Source organism: Muscardinus avellanarius (assembly GCF_963383645.1).
Source record: "Muscardinus avellanarius genome assembly, chromosome: 1".
NCBI lineage: Eukaryota > Metazoa > Chordata > Mammalia > Rodentia > Gliridae > Muscardinus > Muscardinus avellanarius.
Window position 1 is genome coordinate 8,638,037 of NC_137786.1, and position 23,839 is coordinate 8,661,875.

At 47.4% G+C, this 23,839-nt stretch overlaps 1 protein-coding gene across 1 annotated transcript; it reads right to left on the bottom strand.

Moving 5' to 3' along the window:
* Window positions 1-693: 693 nt before the first annotated feature.
* Window positions 694-12,452, bottom strand: CMBL (carboxymethylenebutenolidase homolog; the record flags this gene model as incomplete). Its single annotated transcript, XM_080718963.1, has 5 exons — window positions 694-873; window positions 4,008-4,099; window positions 7,431-7,573; window positions 9,556-9,663; window positions 12,238-12,452. 5 exons carry the CDS (start codon window positions 12,450-12,452, stop codon window positions 694-696), a joined length of 738 nt encoding a protein of 245 aa, XP_080575089.1.
* Between the last annotated feature and the right edge of the window lie 11,387 nt (window positions 12,453-23,839).

Here is a 23,839-nt window from a genome sequence, read left to right on the forward strand (position 1 = left end):
CAGTGTCGAAACCACTGCCTAGCAAACAGGGTGACTATAAACCATCAATTTCTATTAGCTAAACTACAAATACAAATTAGCCTGATAAAATTGGGTCAATGAAAACATTTTAATTTCAATATTCCTCATATCGCAATACATACATGTGACAATTCAGATCTCTTCATGTTAAGCCTGGCCCAGTGGTAGATACCTGTAAGGCCAGTACATGGGAGGCTGAGACAGCAGAACTGTGGGTTCAAGGCCAGCCTAAACAACTTAGAACCTATTTCAAAGTTTTAGGAAAGGGTTAGGATATAATTCAAAGGTAGAATGCCCCGCAATTAGATCCCCAGTACAAAAAGGAGAGCGGCAATGCTACATGTCTAAGCTGAGTTCTTAATCTACCTGAGTTGATGAGCTACATTCAGAAGTCCGCATCAATTACAGACTGGAAAGCCTCCCCCTGTGGTGTCAGCTGGTCCCTGAAAAGCCTCCGTGCTTCACTCAAACTCCGCAGTCTCTGACCCATTTGTTAAGGGTTTTATTTGATGTTCATGTCAAAGATTACTTTCATACGTTAACATTTTCTACTGAATGTGTTTCTGATTAAATGAATTTCAGGATTCCAACTTTATATAAAGTTAAAAAAATCTATCTCAAGGCAAGTTTTTAGATGTAAGCTATTTTGAGAACGTTTGCACCTGATCAGTGCTAAATATACTTGTTCAGCCACTCGATTAAATTCCGTCTCGCCTCATCAATGTAAGGCTTGTCCGCAGACAGGCAGTCTTCTTTCTTTCGATGCACAAAACCATGAGTTTGCCCCGAAAATGTTTTAATTTGATGGTCAACTTTGCAGTGTTCTTTTAACTTCTGCGTCAGCAAGGAGACCTGGTATACAAAAGATTTCGTCATGATATGATTTGTGTGTATGTGTGTGTGTGTGTGTGTGTGTGTGTGTGTGTGGTACTGGGGGTGGAACCCAGGGGCTTTCTACCTCCGGGCTACACTCCCAGGCCTATTTTATACTTTATTTGGAAACAGGGTCTCACTAAATAGCTGAGGCTGGCTTCGAACCTGTGCGATCCTCCTGTCTCAGCCTCTCACATGCTGGGATTACAAGCGTGCACCACCATGCACAGCTCATCATGATATGATTTTAACTTATGTGGAATATTCTTGTCATCAATTTATAAACTTTGTGTTTATAAAAGAGATTTAACATCAATGTTTAAAATTACAACAAGTGGCAAGACATGGTGGTGTACACTTATCATCCCAGTACTTGGGAAACGACTAGGAGGCTCACTGTAATTTGGCAAGACCCTGATTCAAAATAAAAAATAAGCCAGACTTGGTAGTGTCACATGCCTGTAATCACAGTACTTGGGAGGCTTAGACAGGAGGCCCGCAGGTTTGTGACCAGCCTCAGCAACTTGGTGAGGTTCTCAGCAGTTTAGCAAGACCCTGCTTAAAAAATAAGCCAGGTGTGGTGGCACATGCGTGTAGTCCCATTAGTAAGGGGCTGAGACAGGAGGAGCACAGGTTCGAGGACAGCCTCAGCAAGTAGTGAGACTCAACCTAGCAAAACCCTGTTTCAAAATAAAAATAGGGCTGGGGCATAGTTTAGACGTAGAATTCTCCTGAATTCAATCCTAGTAAAAAATAATAATAAAATAAGGCTAGAGGTATACCTTGGAAGTAGATTGCCCCTGAGTTCAATCCCCAGTACCACAAAATACATAAATAAATAGGGCTGGGGGAATAGCTCAGAGGTAGAATACCCCTGTGTTCAAACCTCAGTACCTCCAATTTTTGTGAGTGTGTATACTGAACTAGGGATTGATTTTTTTTTTGTGTGTGTGGTATTTGGCATGGAACCCAGGGGCATTCTACCTTTGATCTTCACCCCCAGCCCTTTTATTTTTTTGTTTTTGAAACAAAGTCTTGCTAGGTTGCTGAGAATCTCACTACTTGCTGAGGCTGTCCTCAAACTTAAAATCCTTCTGTCTCCAACCCTAATCCTAGTACCAGGATTACAGGCATTCACCACCATGCCCAGCTTCCAAAAACTTTTAAATAACAAAAGCCGGGCGTGGTTGCACACACTTGTAATCCCAGCACTTGGGAGGCTGAGACAGGAGGATTGCACAGGTTTGAAGCCAGTCTCAACTACTTAGTAAGGCTATCAGCAACTCAGTGAGACCCTGTTTCCAAATAAAACATAAAAAAATAGGTCTGGGAGTGTAGCCCAGAGGTAGAAAAGCCCCTGGGTTCCACCCCCAGTACCACAAAAAATAATAACAAATAAATCCCAAACAAGTTCCACAGCTACAGCAAATTCTTTTAACTTTAACACTTGCTGCTGGCAAAAGAGATTCCAGAGCAGTGTAATGACAGCGGTTTCAGGGACTCCTTGACTTAACGATGGAGCCGTGTCCAAAGAAACCCATCATGAAAGGTCAGAACCGCACTTAACGGGCTGGAGTATCGCTGGGTGGTAGAGCTCTTCTTACTTAGCATGTGCAAGGCCTGGGTTCCATCTCCAACATCATCCCGTCCCTCCTCCCAAAAAGAGCACTGAGCAGAGCTGGCCCCCTGCAGCCCTAGCTTGGCAACAGGGCACCCAGTGGGGTACTGCTCGCTCCCCCTTAACTACAGGGCTGGTCAGGAGCCGCAACGCATCGCTGAGGAAGGATCAGACCACACGCTGCTAGCCTGGGAAATGATCCAACTTCATTCAAAAATTCATTCAAAAATTCAAAAAATTCAAAGTATGGTTTCTACTGAATGTGTATTGCTTTCACACCATTATAAATCTGAAAGTCCTAAGTCCAACCACCAGTACTAAGGACTGAACCCAGGGACATTCTATCTCCAAATATACCCTCAGTCCTTTAATTTTTTTTATTTTGAAACTGGGTCTCACTAGGATGCCGAGGGTCTCCTGCTAAGTTGCTGAGGTTGTTCCCCAACCTGCAATTCAAGTGTTGGGATTACAGGTCTGTACCACCACGCCTGGCTCATATAAATTTTTTTTTTTTCAGTCCTAGGGATGGAACTCAGGGACATTCTACTTCTGAGCTACACCCCCAGCCCTATTTTTAATCTTTATTTTTGAAACAAGGTCTCACTGAGTTGCAAAGGATCTCAATAAGTAGCTGCAGCTGTCTGTGAACCATGAACCTCCTGTCTCACCCTCCCAAATGCTGGGATTGCAAGCTTACAAGTGTGCAGCTGAATCACACTTTCCTTCTGCTTTTTCCTTATCAATTGACTGGATTTAAAGAATCCACCTTGAAGGTAATACACTTCATTATGCAGGGGGGAGGGAGGGCCTATTTCTTTGCCAGGTATCCAGGTCATGCTGAGAACATTTCCTTTTGAAGTCACATTAAGTAAGCATGTTTTGCAAAATTACAGTTCTACTCGGAATCCCTGATAAAATCCATCTTTAAAATTTCAACGTTGAAAGCCGGGCGTGATAGCCCACACTTGTAATCCCAGCATTTGAGAGGCTGAGACAGGAGGCTCACGATTCATGGACAGTCTCAGCTACTTAATGAGGCCCTTTGCAACTCAGTGAGATCCTGTTTCAAAATAAAGAATAAAAAATAGGGCTGGAGGTGTAGCTCGGAGGTAGAATGCCCCTGAGTTCCATCCTCAATACTGAAAAAAAAAAAAAAAAAAAAAAAAAAAAATATATATATATATATATATATATATATATATATATATAATTTTTTTTCCCAATGTTGAGAGCTGGGCATGGTGGTACATGCTCGTAATCCCAGTACTTGGTAGACTGAGACAGGAGGACCACAGGTTCAAAGCCAGCCTTAGCAACTTAGTAATGAGACCCTGTTTCCAAATAAAGAATAAAATAGGGCTGGTGGTATACAGCTCAGAGGGAGAATGCCCCTAGATTCCATCCCCAGACTACATGAGTCCTTAAGGACTTTCCCCTCAAATTGTCAGGCCGTGTTAGTAAATACAAAATGAGAGGAAGAAAGAGGCCTACTTACTTGCTCAAGTGGAATCACAGCATCATTTTCAGCAAAAATGAACAGTGTGGGGTTCTTTAAACTATAAACGTCTTCAGAATCCCTGATGATGCCTGGAAGTCAAGGTCAGGGGCGTCAGAGTCCGATTCGGGCAGAAACCCGCCTCCACTTGGTTTGGTTTCTCAAAGTAAAGTAAGTTTGGCGGTGGGAGGGGGCTTTCTTCTCTTTTTTTAGCCATTCAGAAGTAGCCAGCCTGTAAAGTTTGTGTAAAAGTGCAACACAGGCTGTCTGATCTCCCCATTCTGCATCTCCCTAGGAATCAGGCCCTTAAATAATGGAATCAGGTCTTGCAGGCCGCGTCATGCATAGAGACAGGATAGTCCGAGAAACGCTTCCTCCTGGGATAGTCTTCATTTACAAAGAGGTGTAACTTTCTCGTTACTGTCCTAGAAATTTCTGTCTTCATAAACCCTACAGGGTTTTTTTGGGGGGAGGAGGGTTGTTTGTTTGTTTGTTTGTGGTGGCACTAGGGATAGAACCCAGGGCATTCTACCTCCAAACTACACCCCTAGCCATTTTTCACTTTGAAGAGGGTCTCACTAGGTTGCTGAGTCTAGCTAGTTGAAGAGGCTGGCCTTGAACCTGCAATCTTCCTGCCGTAGCCTCCAAACTCCTGGGATTACAGGCATGTCAGCATGCCCAGCTAGCCCCATAGACTCCGGCTTGGGTGCACTGAGTGAGTTTATCCATAAGAATAGCCATTGGGATGGGTATTATGCTCAGATAAGACAGCAAGTGTGTGACTGTCTGGCCGTAGCAGGTCATTCTGCAAAAACCAGTTTTCATCCTTGCCTAAAGCATGCTGTGTGTGATCCAGGGATTCTCTACAACCCTCTCTAGGAGGCAGGCAGCCGCAGGAAATGTAGACGGCCATGCCGTCTGTCCCTCTTCGGCAAAGCCCCTGTTGTGGGGCTGGACTGTTGGAGGGCTGTGGGCCTGGACTGTTGGAGGGCTGTGGGCCTGGACTGTTGGAGGGCTGTGGGCCTGGACTGTTGGAGGGCTGTGGGCCTCTGCCCTGCCGGGCCCTGCCGCTCACTGCTGCACACCAGCAGAGCAGCCGGGAGGTGGCGCCGGCAAGACGTCGGCGCAGGAGCCTTTGTTAATCCATACAAAGGCATTCCTGAGTGGCAACCCATCTATCAGCCTCACTGTGCCCAAGGGTGACAGAGATTTACTGTGCTTGCTTCCTCTTATGTAAGTAAATCTTTAAAAGAATTTTTAATGCTAAAAGTAGGTGAAAGTACCAATAACACAGTGAGTAACCATTAAATCAGATAAGATTCTTTGGCACCTGTATAGCTTTATGACACATGGTATAAAAGAACTCCATGATGTCCTTAGGGTAACTTTATAAAATACTAGCCAAATTTCCTTGCATATCTTATTTTCAGCATTTTTAATTTTTAGTCTGCATACTTCTATATCACATACTGAGTACGCTGTATCTACATACAGTATTCCTGTTGCTATGGTAACGTTGGTTCGTTTGGGCTAAAAAATTGCCATTTACATTTTATGCAGTGGATTTTTTCGTGTGTGTTTCATCATGAGTGTGTGTGTTAGTTGAAAGCAATTCATATCTTGGAAAAATGTTTTCGCAGATGTTGCTAATAAAAATATTGCTTGAAAACCGGGCACGGTGGCGCACACTTGCAATTCCAGTACGTGGGAGGCTGAGACAGGAGGATTCGGGTTTGCTGACAACTTCAGCTACTTAGTGAGGCCCTCTGCAACTGAGTGAGACTCTGTTTCAAAAATGAAGAATAAAAGCTGGGCGTGATGGCGCACACTTGTAATCCCAGTACGTGGGAGGCTGAGATAGGAGGGTAGTGGTTCAAGGACAGCCTCAGCTACTTAGGCCCTTTGCAACTTGGTAAGACCCAAAAGAATAAAATTTTTTTTAAAAAATTGGACTGAGGCTGTAGCTCAAAAGTAGAATACCCCAGGGTTTCATCCCCAGTGCCACAAAAAAAAAAAAAAAAAAAAAACTGAATAAACAAAAATCAGGCTGGAAGTGTAGCTGGGAGGTAGAATGCCCCTGGGTTCAATACCCAGAACAAAAAAAAAAAAAAGCTTGAGTCGTCCAAGGTAGCATCTTTGCAGGAAGATGAAACAGGAGAATCACTTGGGCCCAGGAAATAGTGACCAGCCTGATCCACACAGTGAGACCCTCTCTCTCAATAAATAAATAAGCCAGGTGTGGTGGAGCACGTTTGTCATCCAGTATTTGGTAGGCCGGTAGGCGGGGACAGGAGGATCAAAGGTCCATGACCAGCCGCAGCAACTTAGCGAGACCCTGTTTCAAAACAGAAAAATAAATAGGCCTGGGGTCAAATAGTAGAATTCCAGGCATAAGCCTCTATGCCCAGCTTAAAGTCAATTTTTTTTTTTCCTTTTTGAGGGAGACAAGAGAGACTGTGAATCAAACTTAGGGGCATTCTACCTCTGAGCTATAACCCCAAACTGTTTATTTGTTTGTTTATTTGGGGTCTGGGGATGGAACCAGGGGCATTCAACCTCTGAGCTATACCCCCTGCCCTATTTTTAATTCTTTATTTTTGAAACAAGGGCTCACTAAGTGGTGAGGGTCTCACTAAGTAGCTGAGGCTGTCCACAAACTGCGATCCTCTGGTCTCAGCCTCCTAAATGCTGGGATGACAAGCCTGCGCCTCCACGCCCGGCTAACCCCAACACTTTTTTTTTTTTTTTGGTGGTACTGGGGTTCCTGGAAACCCTTCTACCTCCAGGATATACTCTCAGACCTATTTTTTTATATATATTTTATTTGGAAACAGGGGGGGGGTTGTTTTTTGTTTTTTGCGGGTCTGGGGATAGAACCCAGGGGCATTCGACCTCCAAGCTACACCCCCTGCCCTATTTTTTTTTCTTTATTTTGAAACCAGGTCTCACTGAGTTGCAGAGGGCCTCACTAAGTAGCTGAGGCTTTCTGTGAACCACAATCCTCAGGTCTCAGCCTCCCGAATGCTGGGATTACAAGCGTGCACTACCACGCCTGGCTTGGAAACAGGGTCTCTTAAGCTAGCGCGGCTGGCTTCGAACCTGCTCGATCATCCTGTCTCCCCCTCCCAAGCGGGGGATTACAAGCGTGGGCCACCACACCCAGCCTAACCACAAACCTTTTTAATTTTTATTTTGAGACAGGGTCTCACTAAGCTGCTGAGGCTGGCCTCAAGCCTCAGCCTTCCCATCTCCTCCTCCCACGTACTGGGATGACAGGCACGCACCAGGCTCACAGCCAACTTTCATAAGCTGGTCGTCACCGTGACTGGGTTCTGTGTTGCACGGAGTGGAAGAGAGCTGTATTTACTGTCACTCATCCATTCCCCCTGCGCCCGGGTGTGAGAACACACGAGGCAGACTCACCGTAGACAGACACCCCTGCCCTGAACTCCGGGTACGTCAACATCAGGTGGTGCACGGAGATCCCGCCCCAGCAGAATCCCACGACGCCAATTTTCTGGGCATGACATTGCTGTTTCAGATACCTCAAGACGGCATCAACCTCTCTAGAAAGAAAAGGTTATGTGGCAAAGCCTTCCAAGGGCTGTGCTGATAATGGGCCAGCCAGCCATTGTTGCTTGCAGCTGTCAAGGGTTCCTATTTTCGGAACCTTCTATCCCTGCTACCCCGTCAAGTGGCACCGTATCCCACAGTGTCCCTGCCCAGCCAGCCCTCCAGCCACCAGGCAGAGCTGCAGGGATGCTGTGCTCTTCTTCCCAAGACAGATCTGATGCGCTCCTTTCCCAGCTGGGAGCCCAGCAGCAGCCTTTAAAGCCCTGGGATCACGGCCAGAGACCACGGTAAGGATCCCACAACCTCCGTCCAAGATCTAATCCCGGCTGCGCGTGGTGGTGCACGTTTGTAATCCCAGCATTCGGGAGGCTGAGACCGGAGGATTGCGATTTGCAGACAGCCTCAGCTACTTAGTGAGGCTCTCTGCAACTCAGTGAGACCCTGTTTCAAAAAAGAGAATAAAAAATAAGGCTGGGGGTGTAGCTCGGAGGTAAAATGCCCCTGAGTTCTATCTCCAGTAACTGCAAAACAAAAAGACCTGATCCCTGTGACACGGACACCTTCTCTCTCCCTCAGGAGGTGCCGGCCACAAATTCAAGCGGCTCCCCCACGCTCACTGACTGCACTCACTTATTCCTTTCCTGAGACCCCCAACTCTGAAAGCCACTGGGGCTGTTCAAGACGGGACACCAAGAACGGTGGCCGTCATCTTGCAGACGCTTCCTTTTGAAATCTGAATCCATTTCCACCTAGAAGCACCGTACCGAAGTGGAGGCAGGGCACAAGGTCCCCCAAAAAAGCTCTATTTGATCCGACAGGGGGAAAATGATGTATATTTGCAATTATTTATGCATTTGCTTGCTATTTGTACTAGAGAATGCCTTAATTGGAAAGAACAGAGAGGAAGAAGGCATTGCTAGGAAAACTCTCTGACTTGAGGGTACACTGGATTGCGGGAGTCGCTTCAGCCTGCTCCCCGCTTTCCTGAGGAAACCCCGAGTTCAGCTTGGATGCCCACCCCTGCCCATGGACTTGCTCTCGAGCACTCTGTCCTGGGTTCCAGGAGTAGAACTGGTGGCCCATGCCTGGCCAGTCAAAGCAGCACCATCTCCCGGCCACAGTTATTGGTTCCAGGATTACCTTCTGACCTGGTCATAACCACAGGGACAAATAATAAGACTGGCTGCGTTTGCTGGCAGGGAAGCAACAGAAGGCTGGAGCTGCTGCAGCCACCTTGCCCCACAGAGGTGAGTGGGAGCGGCTCAGAATGCAGCCCACACACAGGAAATGGAGAATATATGCTTTAAGGAGAATGAGTCCTGGGAATGGCTTCTGGGCTACAGACTTGGTCTTCATCCCAAAACCACCTTCTTTCACTTCTATGAACTCTCACGACTGCTTGTGCGCGCAGGACTGTTTGCCGTCACTTGTCTACAGACACCTGCGGGGACACAGGACCTGGGCCGCCATCCATAGCACCCCCTTTGGCATCGGTGGCGTGGGGAGTTTCTCAGAGAGGGAAGCGGTGGCACCAGCCGGGACGGCCAGGGTGCTTGTCACCGTCTACTCTCAGCTCATACACTGCGCTGGAGAAAAACGTTTTTCCAGCCGGGCGTGGTGGCGCACGCTTGTAATCCCAGCATTTGGGAGGCTGAGACAGGAGGAAGGTGTTTTGCGGACAGCCTCTACTACTACTTAGTGAGGCCCTTTGCAACTCAATGAGACTCTTTCAAAATAAAGAATAAAAAATAGGGTTGGGGGTGGAGCTCAGAGGTAGAACGCCCCTGGGTTCCATCCCAGTACCACAGAAAAAATTTTTTCCTTTACGCTGTTGAAAAGTAAGTCCTCCTGGGGAGGAAGGAGGAGAGGAGGCTATGAGGGCCCCTCCTCCCCCTGGAGTCTGCGCTGGGAAGTCGGATCCACCTCTCTCCCCCTCAGGCTGCGCCCCACTCCCAGCCGTGTCTCCTGAACTTACTTATTGATGTTTCTGGCATCTCTGGTTTTCAACCACTCGGGGAAGGTGGACCAGTCTCCAGAGGGGCTCCATGGCTCTTTGCCCACAAAGAAGTCAGGAAGAATGGTTCTGTAAAAAACAGATTTTCTGCAATTTTTGCTCCGGAGTGCTTGGACTTGTGGCACATGCTTACCGTATGAAGCACTTTGCTAAGCCGGGAAGTCTGCTTATGGAGAAGGAAAAGCAGTGGCCACGGAGGCCAACACTGACTGCTGCAAAAAGGCCAGCTTTGCTCGGCCAGGGCCGGGCGCCTCGGCTTCCCCACCAAGGATGGTCCCCGGCAGCCTGGGTGTAACCCAGCCACTGGGCGCTCCCCGAGAGATATGCCAGCACAAGGTGTGCGGGCACCTGGACACGTGGGCCTGGGGCGGGCAGCGATAAGAAGCCGGACCTTGCAGCAGGGCACAGAGGCCCTGGATGTCCAGATTAGCCTCAGACCAAAGGGCACACCTGATCGGCGTGGCCCGTCACCATGACCAAGCAGTTTTCCCAAGCCGCAGCTCAGACTGGTGTAGCCTAGAAGGAATAAGTAGGTAGAAAGGAGACAGGAAGGAAAAGTAAAATATAACTTTAATATAAGAACTTGGAGCTAAGTGCTTCAGCCTCTCGTCCACAAACCGGTTCTCTTTCCCAAGCCCGACTCTCCCAAATTCCTGGGAAACCTGCAGATCCCAGAGTTAACTAAAAGAAACTATAATTGCCCCGTGCACTGATAATAAAACAGATACAATATTTTGAGAAACCTATAATTTAGGTCACTCCAGCTTATCCGTCAATCAGTTGATGAGGACCCCAATCAGCCTGAAGACCCTGAGGCTGACCAGACCACCAGGAAGCGCCTCGGTGCTGCCAGACTAAGGTCATCCACCCTAAAGCTGACCAGGCCACCAGATCCCCATACACTGCCGCGGGGACTACGAGACTGAGACATCCTCACACACCGCCCCTGCCCGCCCTTCATGAAAGTCCCCTGCAAGGACAAACCCTGAGCTCCCCAAGTGCTTCCTCATCTTGAGGGGCCCGCATTCCCTCTTGAATCTGTATTTCCTTCCTTTTCCCCACATAAACCTCTGTCCGTGTCTCTGACTGGCGCGGGCTGAAATTCTTTTCCATCACGTTAACCAAGGACCCCGCAGATCCTGAGTCCCTGAGCTGACTCACCCCAAGACTGCCAGTGGGACTCAATTCCCTGCCTGCATAGGTTCTCGAAGAGACTGCACAGGGAGGACCAGCCAGGCTTTGGAGTCCCTGGGTTTCTTCCCTAAGTCAAGCCAGGAGGGACAGAGCCAGTGTCACTCTGGCCAGAGACCTATTTCCCAAAGTAAAAAGGCTGCAGCGGGAGGAGCCCAGCTCTTCCTGTGAGGTGGGCAGAACATCAACACTTGGGTTAGGAAATTCAAGTGCCAGTCTCAGCAGTGACCTGTGATCACTCAGTCAACTCTAGCCTTGATTTCTTTATCTGACAAAAAGACAGCGCCCAGCGTGGCCCAGCCTCAGAGGACTACCTCGAGGGTAAGAGGGAGGACCATCCATCGTGAGGGACCGTGCCGATCAGGATCATCTCAAGGAGGGATAAATGGGAAAATGCAGGGCTGTGGGAAACGGGAATTCTCCCCACACTGTCAGTGGGATTGAAGATTGGTACAACCACTGTAGATGTCGGTATGGAGGCTCCTAAAAGAGAGGAGTGGGAGCACCATATGACCCAGCCGTATCCCTCCTCAGAGTCTTTCCAAAGAAATCAGAGTCAGAAAACTACAGTGATACATGCACATCCACGTCTATAGCAGCACAGTTCACGGAGCCAAATTATGGGCCCAGCCTAGGTGTCTGTCAATAGATGAACAGGTCAAATAATATGGTTTATTCACACAATGGCATTTTATTCCGCCATAAAGAACAAAAATACCTGCCGGGCGTGGTGGCGCACGCTTGTAATCCCCGCGCTTGGGAGGCAGAGGGCCTGCTGGGCTTTCTGCATCCCTGGGGGTGGTGAGTGAAGTCTCTTCAGGCCGTCTGTGACGCACAGCCTAATTCAGACTCCTTCAGACAGATGAGGCTGACCACGGACAGCGGTGCAGCAGGTGCAGGCACACTGAAATCTAACCTGGGGCTCTGAGCATCCACTTCAAGCCCTTGATGTCTGCTGTGTCTGGGAGGGGTCCTCTGTGGTTCGGAAAGGACTCTGTCGCACAGTCCTGGGCCAGGCACTCCCAGGGAGCTGAAGCCCAGGGACTGGGTTGGGAACGGCAGCTCCCAACACGTGGGTGTTTAGGTTTTTTTCCCTTTGGTACTGGGGATTGAACCCAGAGGCATTCTATCTTCAAGCTCTACCCCAGCCCTTTTTATTTTCTGTTTTGAAACAGGGTCTCGCTAAATTGCTGATGCTAGCCTCAAACTTGTGATCCTCCTGCCTCAGCCTCCCAAGTACAAGGATTTCGTGGGTGTGTGCCACCAGGCCTGGCAGCAGATGTTTGATTTCATATGACAGTTTCCATTTACTTTCACCACAGGGAGATAAGGATGTAAATAATGTAAAGGAGAACGAAGGTCTGTTTCATTTTTGTTATTTTTCTTAAAGGAATGAAACGGACCACAGAGGCCTAAGTGCATTTAAGCAAAAGAAGAGAATTTTATACTCACGTGTACCCATTTCCTGCGATCATATCAGCCATGTACCTGGTGTTGGGCAACTGCCAGCCGTATATGTCCTGAATGACAATCACGGCTTTCCCCGTGTCGACGGGGGATTTGGTCACGTAAGCCTTGATGTGCTCGACTTGGACTTCGCGTCCCAGGCCGCCATAGTCTAGCCTGTGGCCGATGTCACAAGGACAGGGACAAGCTTCGTTAGCCATCAGAGAGACCGAAGTGAGCTGCAGGGAGACAGTGTGCGTTTTATTCTGAAATGCAAACCAAAGATTATAAACAGAAAGTGAGCTACAGTTAAGGCTACTATAAAAAAATCATTTTAGCCGGGCGTGGTGGCACACGCTTGTTATCCCCGCGCTTGGGAGGCAGAGACAGGAGGATCGCGCAGGTTCGAAGCCAGCTGCGCGCGCTGGCTTAGGAGACCCTGTTTCCAAATAAAAATGTAAAAATAGGTCTGGGAGTGTAGCCCGGAGGTAGAAGGGCTTCCAGGAACCCCAGTACCACCAAAAAAAAAAATTTTAAAAAATCATTTTAACTCTATCTCTGGCATTTATTTTTATTTATTTATTGGTACTGTGGATTGAACCCAGGGGCATTCTACCTCAATAGAGTCTTGCTAAATTGATGAGGCTGCCGGGCATGATGGTGCACGTTTGTAGTCCCAGCATTTGGGAGGATCACGGTTCAAGGACAGCCTCAGCTACTTAGTGAGGCCCTTTGCAACTCAGTGAGACCCAGTTTCAAAATAAAGAATAAAAAATAGGGCTGGGGGTGTAGCTGAGAGGTAGAATGCCCCCTTGGTTCAATCCCTGGTACCAAAAATAATAATAATAGTAATAAAATAAAATTAAAAATAAACAAAAATTCCAGATTGAATGTAACCAAACAATAATTTGTAAGAATGGCAAAGCTCATAGGAAAGAGTGGACACCTTCCAAGGAGCCAAGACTGGAGAGGAGATTGACAGCCAGAGAAGCAAACGCTGAGGAGCCCGATGACTTTGGGGGACAGAGCCAGACTGGGGGACACCGCCGACAAAGGGTTGCTTGGATTTTGCATCTGAAGAGGCCTCAGGACCCCAAGCAATGAGACACACCTGTAACTGAGACGCACCTCTGTAATGCTGACCTGCAAAAATGCATCCAGGAGGGAGGGGGTGCTCTAGCAACAAGACTAGAAATATACATAAGAGCAGGGCTGGCGCCGCACACCTGTAATCCCAGTACTTGGGAGGCCAAAACAGAGGGGCCACAGGTTCGAGGCAAGCCTCGGCAACTTAACAAGAGTCTCAGCAATTTAGCAAAATCTTGTTTCAAAATAAAAAATAAAAAGGGCTGGGGATATAGCTGAGAGTCTGGGTTCAATCTCCAGTACCAAAGCACCAGAAAGGAGGAAGAAGTGTATCTCACTGAAGTTCTAAGTGGAAAGGGGGGAAGAAACAACCACATTCACACTGTCCTTGCAAGGTAGGAACAGCTGGTAGCCTGGGAAATTAATATAACAATTGCCCACAACCCAAGGACGCCCTGGGCACCTGCAGAAGCAAAGGCAGGTCCACTCTGCAGCCAGAGCCCACGACCCAGGCCCAAAAGTCCAGTCCAGCCCACAAGGGGTCAGAGAGAACCACCCACGGTAGAGAGGCGGATAGACGGCACTCAGCACACACCATGCAGCTGGGACGTTTGGAGAAGAATGGGGTTTGAAGCCAGGCGTGGTAGCACATGCCTATAATCCCAGTATTTGGGAGGCTGAGACAGGAGGACCACAGGTTCAAGGCCAACCTCAGCAATTTAGCGAGACCTCAGCAACTTAGACCCTGCTTCAAATAAAAATAAAATGGAGCCGGGCGTGGTGGCGCACGCTTGTAATCCCCGCGCTTGGGAGGCGGAGACAGGAGGATCGCGCAGGTTCGAAGCCAGCCGCACGCTGGCTTAGGAGACCCTGTTTCCAAAATGAAAATGTAAAAATAGGTCTGGGAGTGTAGCCCCGAGGTAGAAGGGCTTCCAGGAACCCCAGTACCACCAAAAAATAAAAAAATAAAAATAAAATAAAATGGGGCTGGAGGTGTAGCTCAGAAGTATGTATACCAACTGCCCTGAGTGGGGTTCAATCAATACACAACACACACACACACACACACACACACACAGCTTTGAGGCCAGATGTGGTGGTGCAAACCTGTAATCCCAGTACTGGAGAATCTGACACAGGAGGATTGCAGGTTCCCAGCCAGCCTTAGCAACCTAGTGAGATCCTGCTTCAAAATAAAAAAATTAAAAAGGTGGGGGTGAAGCCGGGCGTGGTGGCGCACGCTTGTAATCCCCGCGCTTGGGAGGCGGAGACAGGAGGATCGCGCAGGTTCGAAGCCAGCAGCACTGGCGCTGGCGTAAGAGACCCTGTTTCAAAAAAAAATATAAAATAGGTCTGGGAGTGTAGCCCGGAGGTAGAAGGGCTTCCAGGAACCCCAGTACCACCAAAAAATAAAAAATAAAAAATAAATAAAAATAAAAAGGTGGGGGTGTAGTTCAGAAGTAAAACACCCCTGGGTTCAGTCTCTAGAGAAGAAGGAGGAGGAGGAGGCTTGAAATAAGAGCAGACCTACAAAAGCTTGATGAATCAAATAGAATGGAGGGGGAAAATAAAAAACTTGTTAACTAAAAAGCATAAAATTAAGTAGCTGACAGCCGGACGTGTTGGCACATGTTTATAATCCCAGTACTCGAGAAGCTGAGACAGGAAGATCCGGTTTCAGCTACTTATTAGTGAGGCCCTTTGTAACTCAGTTAAACCTTGTTTCAAAATAAAGAATAAACCAGGCATGGTGGCACATGTTTGTAATCCCAGTACTTGAGAGGCTGAGACAGGAGGATCGCTGGTTCGATGCCAGCCTCAACTACTTAGTGAAGCTCTCAGCAACTTAGTGAGACCCTGTTTCAAAATAAAGAATAGAAAATAGGGCTGGGGTGTAGCTCAGAAGCAGAATGCCCCTGGGTTCCATCCCCAGTACCGCAAAAAATAAAAAAGGGAACTGAGAACACAGAACCCAGAGACGTCTCTTCACTAAATGAGCCAGCGCAGTCTTTCCAAGCAGATGTGAACAGTCATCAAATTACCAGCATACTAATCCGCAGCGCAAGTTTCAACTAAGATTTTATATAAAAGATATTATAAATATATAAAGAAATTATAACAAAACCTCAGCAGGTTGAGAACTCGATTGCCATGAAAACACCCGAGGGCAGAAGTTACCTTCACATCTAAACTGCACAGAGTGGACCAGAGAGGAGAAGGAAGCCAAACCAGGCATCAAGAAGGCAGCAAAACTGACCTGGTCTTTGTCTATTCAAGCTGTTGTAACAAAATACCAGAAACTAGCACAAACCACTGAAATTTACTTCTTACAGTGCCGGAGGTGGAGAGGTCCCAGATCAAGACAAAACAGACTGAGTTTCTGCAGAGGCCACTTCCTATTCCACAGACAGCGCCTTCTCTCTGGATCTCCCATGATTGCAGGGATGGAGAGGGCACTAATGGCAGTCCTGAGAGCTCCGCCTTCCTGACCCCTCACCCCAGAAGCCCCGCCTCCTAAGGCCAGCACCTTCCTTCCTGATCAGGATTTCCATATAAGTAGGTAGGGAGGCCAGGCAGGGTCAAACAAACATTCAGATCATAGGACACCTGACAAAGAAAAAATTCAGAGGTGAAAATTAGAAATGGAGAAAGTCCAAAAAGATTGAAGTCTAATTCCTTGAAGAGTTATTAAGTAGGCATATCTCTGGCAAAATTGACCAGTATGAAGGAAATAATAAGCACTTAATAAAATAATATGCAGCAATAAAATAATAGCTGAATGAAAAGGTGACATAAAGATTTTCTCTCTTCAAGGGGCTGGGGTGCTGCTCAGAGCATATGCCTAGCATGGATGAGGCTCTGGGTTCCATCCCCAGCACTGCAGAAGCAAATAAGATTCTCTCTTTTAAAAAATCAAAATAAAGCCGGGCGTGGTGGCGCACACTTGTAATGCCAGCATTCAGGAGGCTAAGACAGGAAGATCGTGGTTCAAGGACAGCCTCAGCTACTCAGTAAGGTCCTTTGCAATTCAGTGAGACCTGTCTCAAAATAAAGAATAACAGTCCGTGGTAGCATATGCTTGTAATCCCAGCATTCAGGAGGCTGAGACAGAAGGATCGTGGTTGGAGGACAGCCTCATCTATTTAGTGAGGGCCTTTGCAACGCAGTGTGACTCTGTTTCAAAATAAAGAATAAGAAAGAAAAAAAAAAAGCCAAACCCAAGCCCTTTCTCCCTCTAAAAGGAGGTGAAGAGGTAAAAAAGTAAGTCAAAATAAAGAATTAAAAATAGGGGTGGGGGCTGGGCGTGGTGGCGCACGCTTGTAATCCCCGCGCTTGGGAGGCAGAGACAGGAGGATCGCGCAGGTTTGAAGCCAGCCGCGCGTGCTGGCTTAGGAGACCCTGTTTCCAAATTAAAAAAAAAATGTAAAAACAGGTCCGGGAGTGTAGCCCGGAGGTAGAAGGGCTTCCAGGAACCCCAGTACCACCAAAAAAAAAAAAAAAAAAATAGGGGTGGGGTGTACCTTTGAGGTAGAATGCCACTGGATTCCATCCCCAGTACCGCAAAAAAAAAAAAAAAAAAAATAGGGCTGAGGTTAGAATGACCCTAAATTCCATCCCCAATACCACAAAAATAAGTAAATAAATAAATAAATAAATAAATAAATAAATAAAATTAATATGAACAACTTTGAGATGTTGCAGAAATTTTCTGGAATAACTGACCCAGTGCAGATTAGGGTGGAAAAGAGGATGTTTCTTACACCTGTGGACTGAAGTTAGGATAGCTCCCGAAAGACCCCGGCCCCAAACTTCGCGTGAGCTCCCATTTTATAGATTTGTAACAAGTGGCAGAAGCAGGCAGGCGGGCCGGCTTACAGAAGCTGAAATGTGACAGTTGGTGATTGCAGTCTCACTCTTGGAAGCTGGATACAGGAAAGGCAAGAGGGGGAAATTCCTGAGCAGGTTACTGACCATGTGACCTTCTACCAGGCCAATATGACCTTCACCTATCTACAGGTGGTTGCCTGGGTATCTGGCCCTCTGCTGGCCGCTTATCTGTAGTTACATTCTTTTGCTTAGTACTAGGGGAAGGGTAAATTTCAGTCTTCTTTTTAGTGACTTATTCTACCACAGTGCTAATAGTGTGTGTGTGTGTGTGTGTGTGTGTGTGTGTGTGTGTGTGTGTGTGTTTTACTAGGGATTGAACTCAGGTATAGTCTACCTCTGAGCTACACCCCCAGGCCTATTTTTTATTCTTTATTTTGAATCAAGGTCTCACTAAGTTGTAGAGGGCCTCATTAAGCAGTTGAGGCTGGCCATGAACTTGTGATCATCCTATCTCAGACTCCCAAGTACTGGGATTACAAGTTTGTACCACCACATCTGGTTTTTGCTAATAAAGTTGAAAACACAAAATTGACAAATTGGTAGCATACAAAATAGAGAGGATGTTTCCCACCTGTTTTATATGCCTAACTTAAAAAATTCACTATAAAAGAAAAAAACTCAGTCAGGCATGGTGGCGCACACTTATAACCCCAGCATCCAGGAGGCTGAGACCAGAGGATTGCAGTTCGCAGACAGCCTCAGCTACTTAGTGAGGCCCTCTGCAACTTAGTGAGACCCTGTTTCAAAATAAAGAATAAAAAAATAGAACAGGGGGTGTAGCTCGGAAGTCAAATGCCCCTGGGTTCCATCCCCAGACCTGCAAAAAAAAAAAAAGAAAAAGAAAAAAGAAAAAGAAAAAAACTCTAGTGAGATAACTCCCAGATCTATTTTATTTTTATTTGCAAACACAGTCTCAAGGCTGGCTTTGAACCTGCAATCCTCCTATCTCAGTCTCCCAAGTACTGGGATTACAAGCGTGCACCGCCATGCCCGGTGATAAAGCATTCTTCCAATGGAGTTGATGCTTCTCTGTGAGACAGTGGCCGAATTTACCAATCTGTCGGTCTGTCTGATATGGTCTAGGTGACTTAGAGCTGTAAAACAACTCAGATACAATGAACAGAGCTTGAATATGAGGGTGCAGGCAGGCAGCTACAGGTGATGGCTACTTTTCTACCAGAGCACAGCTTCTCCTACCTATTACAGGGTCCTTCACATGAGCAGTAAGGTTTCAGTCTCCTCAGTACAAGGCAGGACCCTGCATCTGATGCGCACAGCGGGGTCTTTATTACATGTGTAACAAGAAAGGCTTCTCAGCTTAAGGACCTGTGTGTCTGGGTCACACCCGGGGCCACCCTGAGATCAGGTCTATAGGCTCCACTGGAGATGCTTCCAGGAACCAGGGTCTCAGGACACCAGGAGTGACCAGGACCCGCCCCTAGAACATCCTGAAGACACATTCTTTGGCCAGGCCCCCAAAGGGTGCTGGGAGCACAAGCTTTCCCAGTATGCCTTCAAGCAGGACGCTGCACTTGTGTGAGTGACGGCAGGTCCTCCTGCAGAGCGACTCCAGGGGCCCCTCCATCCCTGCCTCACGCAGCAGCTCCCTCTGCAAATCACAAGCCAAAACCCGTGGGGACGAGGACTTGAGAGACAGAGACAGGATTTTTTTTTTTAGGCCAGTCTCGGCAACTAAGAGGGACCCTCAGCAACTTAATAAGAACCTATTTCAAAATAAAAACTAAACTAGGGCTGAGGGGTGTGGATAAGAGGTAGAATGTCTCTGGGTTCAATCCGCAGTACCAAAAAATAAATAAAAAACCCATGGGGGTCCCTGTTGAGAGTGCACTCTGCAGATGCCAAGGAGCTCGGGTATGTCCTCTCCTGGGTGTGCCCACCGGCCACTTGACCCAGCATTGCTCCGACTCCGTATAAATTTATTCTTCATTTCCTTCTTAACAAATAAAATCCTTGCCATGTGCTCCCTTTTATATCTATATAAAAGTCTTGATTATACCTTTTGCCAAAAATGATCTTTTAATGGTATAACTGAAGGGCGTGCCCCCTTTTACTCACTGGGAGTCAGAAATGGGTGGAAAAGTACACCAGAGTGTGGCGTTCCTGCCAGACTTGATGGTATATACCTATAATCCCAGCACGTGGGAGGCTGAGACACAAGGATCACAGAGTGAGGCTCTTTTTCAAAATAAAAAATAAAATCGGACTGTGCCAATGTTGGAAAATTGCTCTGGTATTGATTTCTTCTTTTTTTTTTCCTTTCTTTTTTTTTTTTTTTTTTTTTTTGTGGGTCTGGAGATGGACCCCAGGGGCATTCGACCTCTGAGATACACCCCCTGCCCTATTTTTTATTCTTTTTATTTTGAAACTGGGTCTCACTGAGTTGCAGAGGGCCTCACTAAGTAGCTGAGGCTGTCCCGAACCGCGATCCTCTGGGGTCAGCCTCCAGAATGCTGGGATGACAAGGGTGCGCCACCATGCCCGGCTTTTTTTTTTTTTTTTTTTTTTTTTTTTGCGGTACTGGGAATGGAACTTGTACCAGTATTGGAAAAGAGCTTCAAAATGTATGAATGTGCCAGTATTGGGAAATATTTTCAGAATGTATGTGGAAAAAAAAAAAAAAAACTTGAGCATTAGGAAGCCTGACACTTCAAGGAAAGGGCTGCAGATTTCTAGGCACCAAAGGTAATTATCCGGAGAATAGAAGAAACCCAAAAGCCTCGGGTCTTTTACATTTCTAATAGAGGAGAAAATTTCCTCAAGGGTGTGGGGGAATGCCGTGAGCCAAGAGATCCCAGACTTCTGATGGTCATTTTGGAGCGTAACAAAAGGCGTGGGGTCTACAGGGCAGGTCTACAGGAAGGAATCCCCACAACAAAAGACCTGCCCAGGAGAAAGGGCGGATCTAACCTGGTTATAAGATAACTGATATAAAATATTTTATATCCAGAAATCTCCAGTGACTTCTTTTCAAGTCATCCCACTATGTATGTCTGTCTGTCTGTCTGTCTGTCTGTCTGTCTGTCTCTCTCTCTCTCTCTCTCTCTCTCTGTGATGTAGTGCTTTACTCTAAGCTATATTGTATCTTTCCATCTTGTGATAATAAAAAAGCTTACAGCAAGAGTTTGGACTTGCCAGCGTGGTGGCGCACGCTTGTAATCCCCACGCTGGGAGGCGGAGACAGGAGGATGGTGCAGGTTCGAAGCCAGCCGCGCTGGCTTAAGAGACCCTGTTTCCAAATAAAAAGTATAAAATAGGTCTGGGAGTGTAGCCTGGAGGTAAAAGGGCTTCCAGGAACCCCAGTACCACCAAAAAATAAACAAATTAAAAAAAGAGTTTGAACTAGTGTTTTCTATACCTAGTTCAGAACAAGAATCCGCGATTACATCTCTCACACAGTAATTGGAACAGTTTGAGCCCAAAAGGGTCCCCGGAACAGTTCCAGCACCGTAACAGAACCCAGGGGTATTTTACCTTCGAGCTACTCCCTCAGTCTTATTTGTTATCCTTTATTTTGAAACAGTCTCACAGAGTTGCGGAGGGCCTCACTAAGTAGCTGAGGCTGTTCACAAACCGCGATCCTCCTGTCAGCCTCCTGAGTGCTGGGATCACAAGCGTGCCCACCACACTCAGTTTGGTATTGATTCTAAAATGTAAAGAGGCATTCAGACTCTGGGCACTCAGGCAGGACAGGGCAGCAGCTGTTTAACTGCAGAGCTCCTCCCTCTCTGCCCTTTTAGTTTAATGATTAACCTCAAGTATGAATGTGAAGGAAATTAAGGCCTTAGAAGCCCTGGAGATAATTAAAGCCTTTTGGCCTTAGAAATACATAGAGGCAATCAGCGCCTCTGTTTACCTCCTCTTCCTTGTGACCCAGCCTGGGTATGGGAAAGGTAATCTCCATGTGCTGCTTCAAAGCACTCAAAATTGATGAGCCACCTATACCGCTCAATACAATAGACATAAAAGCAAGGTAGATATTGGCCCTGCATTGAGTAAGTGCACTGTCCAGAGACTAAGAGGCACCAGCCGGCTAAGAAATGCTATTAGCCCATTGCTTTGGTAGCGCTGATAAGAACATACCAATATAAAATCTGTATCTGAAGGTCAGGGATGGGGGGATTCCATTTTCAGTCTCTCTAGCGTGTCCCAGGCACGTTATTTTTCTTCTCATTCCTTTCTATTTCCTACTGATTGTGCAATAAAGACTTGTTGAGGCTGTGCCAAACTATTAGTTTTAATTTCCCTACTCAATAAATTCTAGTTGAATAGAGGAAAAGGACCCACAGCATCGTTACAACCGTACGGGACTGGAACGTGACATGGAGGTAGAACGCCCCTAGGTTCAATCCCTAGGACTTCCAAAAAAAAAAAAGTAGTTTCCTGCTTCATTCCCCAAGGATTTATAAAAGTCAGAAGCTGGGCCGGGCGTGGTGGCACACACCTGTAATCCCAGTAGTCGGGGGTTTGAGACCCGAGGATCCGGGTTTGCGGCCAGCCTCAGCTACGTAGTGATGCCCTCCGAAACTTAGTGAGACCCTGTTTCAAAGTAAAGAATAAAAAATAGGCTGGGGGTGGAATTCAGAGATAGAATGCCTCTAGGTTCAATCCCCAGTCAAAGTAAAGAATAAAAAATAGGCTGGGGGTGGAATTCAGAGATAGAATGCCTCTAGGTTCAATCCCCAGTACCACAAAATAAAAATAAAAATAAAAAACTCAGAAGCTGGACTTTGCTACACAATGGGGTTCTCCAATGGAAATAGAGAAAACAGACTTTGAACAGCAAAAGAGGCTGATGAGGTCCTAACAAGCAAATAAGTCAAGGAATGTGCTGGAGACTAGAGATTCTGAAATAGAAGCCATGCGCGGGTGCGACAGGGACTCCTGGACAGCACAGAAAGGCGGCGTCCACTAGGGAACGGCTGGGCATTTCCCTTGGCTAGCTGAACACAGAGGAAATTTCACAGCAGTGGACTCCCAATCTTGCAGCGGAGAAGGCCGGGCCGGTACTTATCCTCTGGCCACTCTGACTGTCAGCTCCTCCGAGGGTTTATCTTCAGCAGTCGTGCTTACATTCTGCACGGGGTACAGACTTTAGCGACGTGTAGTGAGCGGACACGGGCCTCGAAACAGGCCAATCGCACCCACCTTTAGCCTTCTCTTGGGGTGCTCATTCCCGGGCCCGGCTCCCCACTTATGCACAGTGCTCCTTTTTGACCACCTTATTTTACATGGGCTCGCTCAGAAGACAACAGGTGGCCTTTCCCATCAGCAAGTGGACACAAACCACAGAACCCAACGTGAGCCCGGCCTGGGCCTGGCCCCGCCGCCTGCGGGTGTAAACTGTACTGTCTTTTTTGGCAAGACCTCCTGGCCTCTAGGATATCACCCTCTTAACATGATAGCGCCTCCTCTCTCCTGCACCCTAGGGACACGCTTCCAAATGGGGAGAGTGACTTCAATAAAAAAACGCTCGGTTTCTTCATGGTTTTATATTCACAACCACCACCCAGCCAAAGTCCGACCGCAGAGAAAACAAAACAACTACAAAGAGTATTTAATGGCTCAGAGGAGCCGGCAGTAACCAATCCAAGTTGTGTATACAGTGCGATTTCAACTGCTTTAAAAGCAGGTGGCCAGCCATGGGCGGTGGTAGGGGCTGCTTTCCTGAAAAGGACAGTGTGTCCCTTGTATAAAGTCTATTTTGGGAAATGCACTTTACTAAATTCCCCCATCTGCGCCCTGGCAAAGCCCTCTGTCCTAATGCAAGCCCAGCACGAGTTCCAGCAGAGCACGGCTTTTCTGTCCCCAGAGACGCACACCTACCTTTCCCGCGGCTGGACAGACTGCAGCTGAGCAGGGCCGAGCTCCCAGGAGAGGGAGGAGCCTCGGCCTGGGGAGGGACGGGACGTGGTGACGCCGGAGGGCTCGGGTTCCTGGGCGGCCCCACCTGGGTCCGTGGCCTCCTGGGAGGAGGGAGGCGGAAGGAGAGAGGCCTCGGGAAAGAGGTCCCCAGAGGGGCGCTCGGGGTCAAGAAGTCTGAGCGCAGAGGGCTGGGACACCAGCCTGGAGATTCACATCCGTGCGTCTCCCAAGAGCTGGGACATTTTTTGTTTTTGTTTTTATTTTTTGTTTCTTTGGTACTGGGGATTGAATGCAGAGACATTTTACCTCTGAGCTACACCCCCAGCCGTTGTGAGTGTGTGTGTGTGTGTGTGTGTGTGTGCGTGTGTGTGGTGGTGGTGTTTGTTTCAAACAGTGTCTTTTTTTGTGGTACTGGGGATGGAACCCAGGTGCATTCTATCTTCGAGCTACACCCCCAGCCCTATTTGTTTTTATTCTTTATTTGGAAACAGGGTCTAAGTTGTAGCTGAGGCTGTCCTCAAACCCAGATCCTCCTGTCTCAGCCTCCCAAATGCTGGGATGACAAGCGTGCCGCGCTGGGCACAAGCAGTGTCCTGCAAACTTGCTGAGGTGGTCTGGAACCCCTGATCCTCCAGTCACATCTTCCTAAGGACTGGCCTTACGGGTGTCCCACCATCCAGGCTGCTGGGACTTTTTCAAAATCAAAATTAGGCTGTTTTTTTTTTTTAATAAACTACAGTTTTTTGTTTGT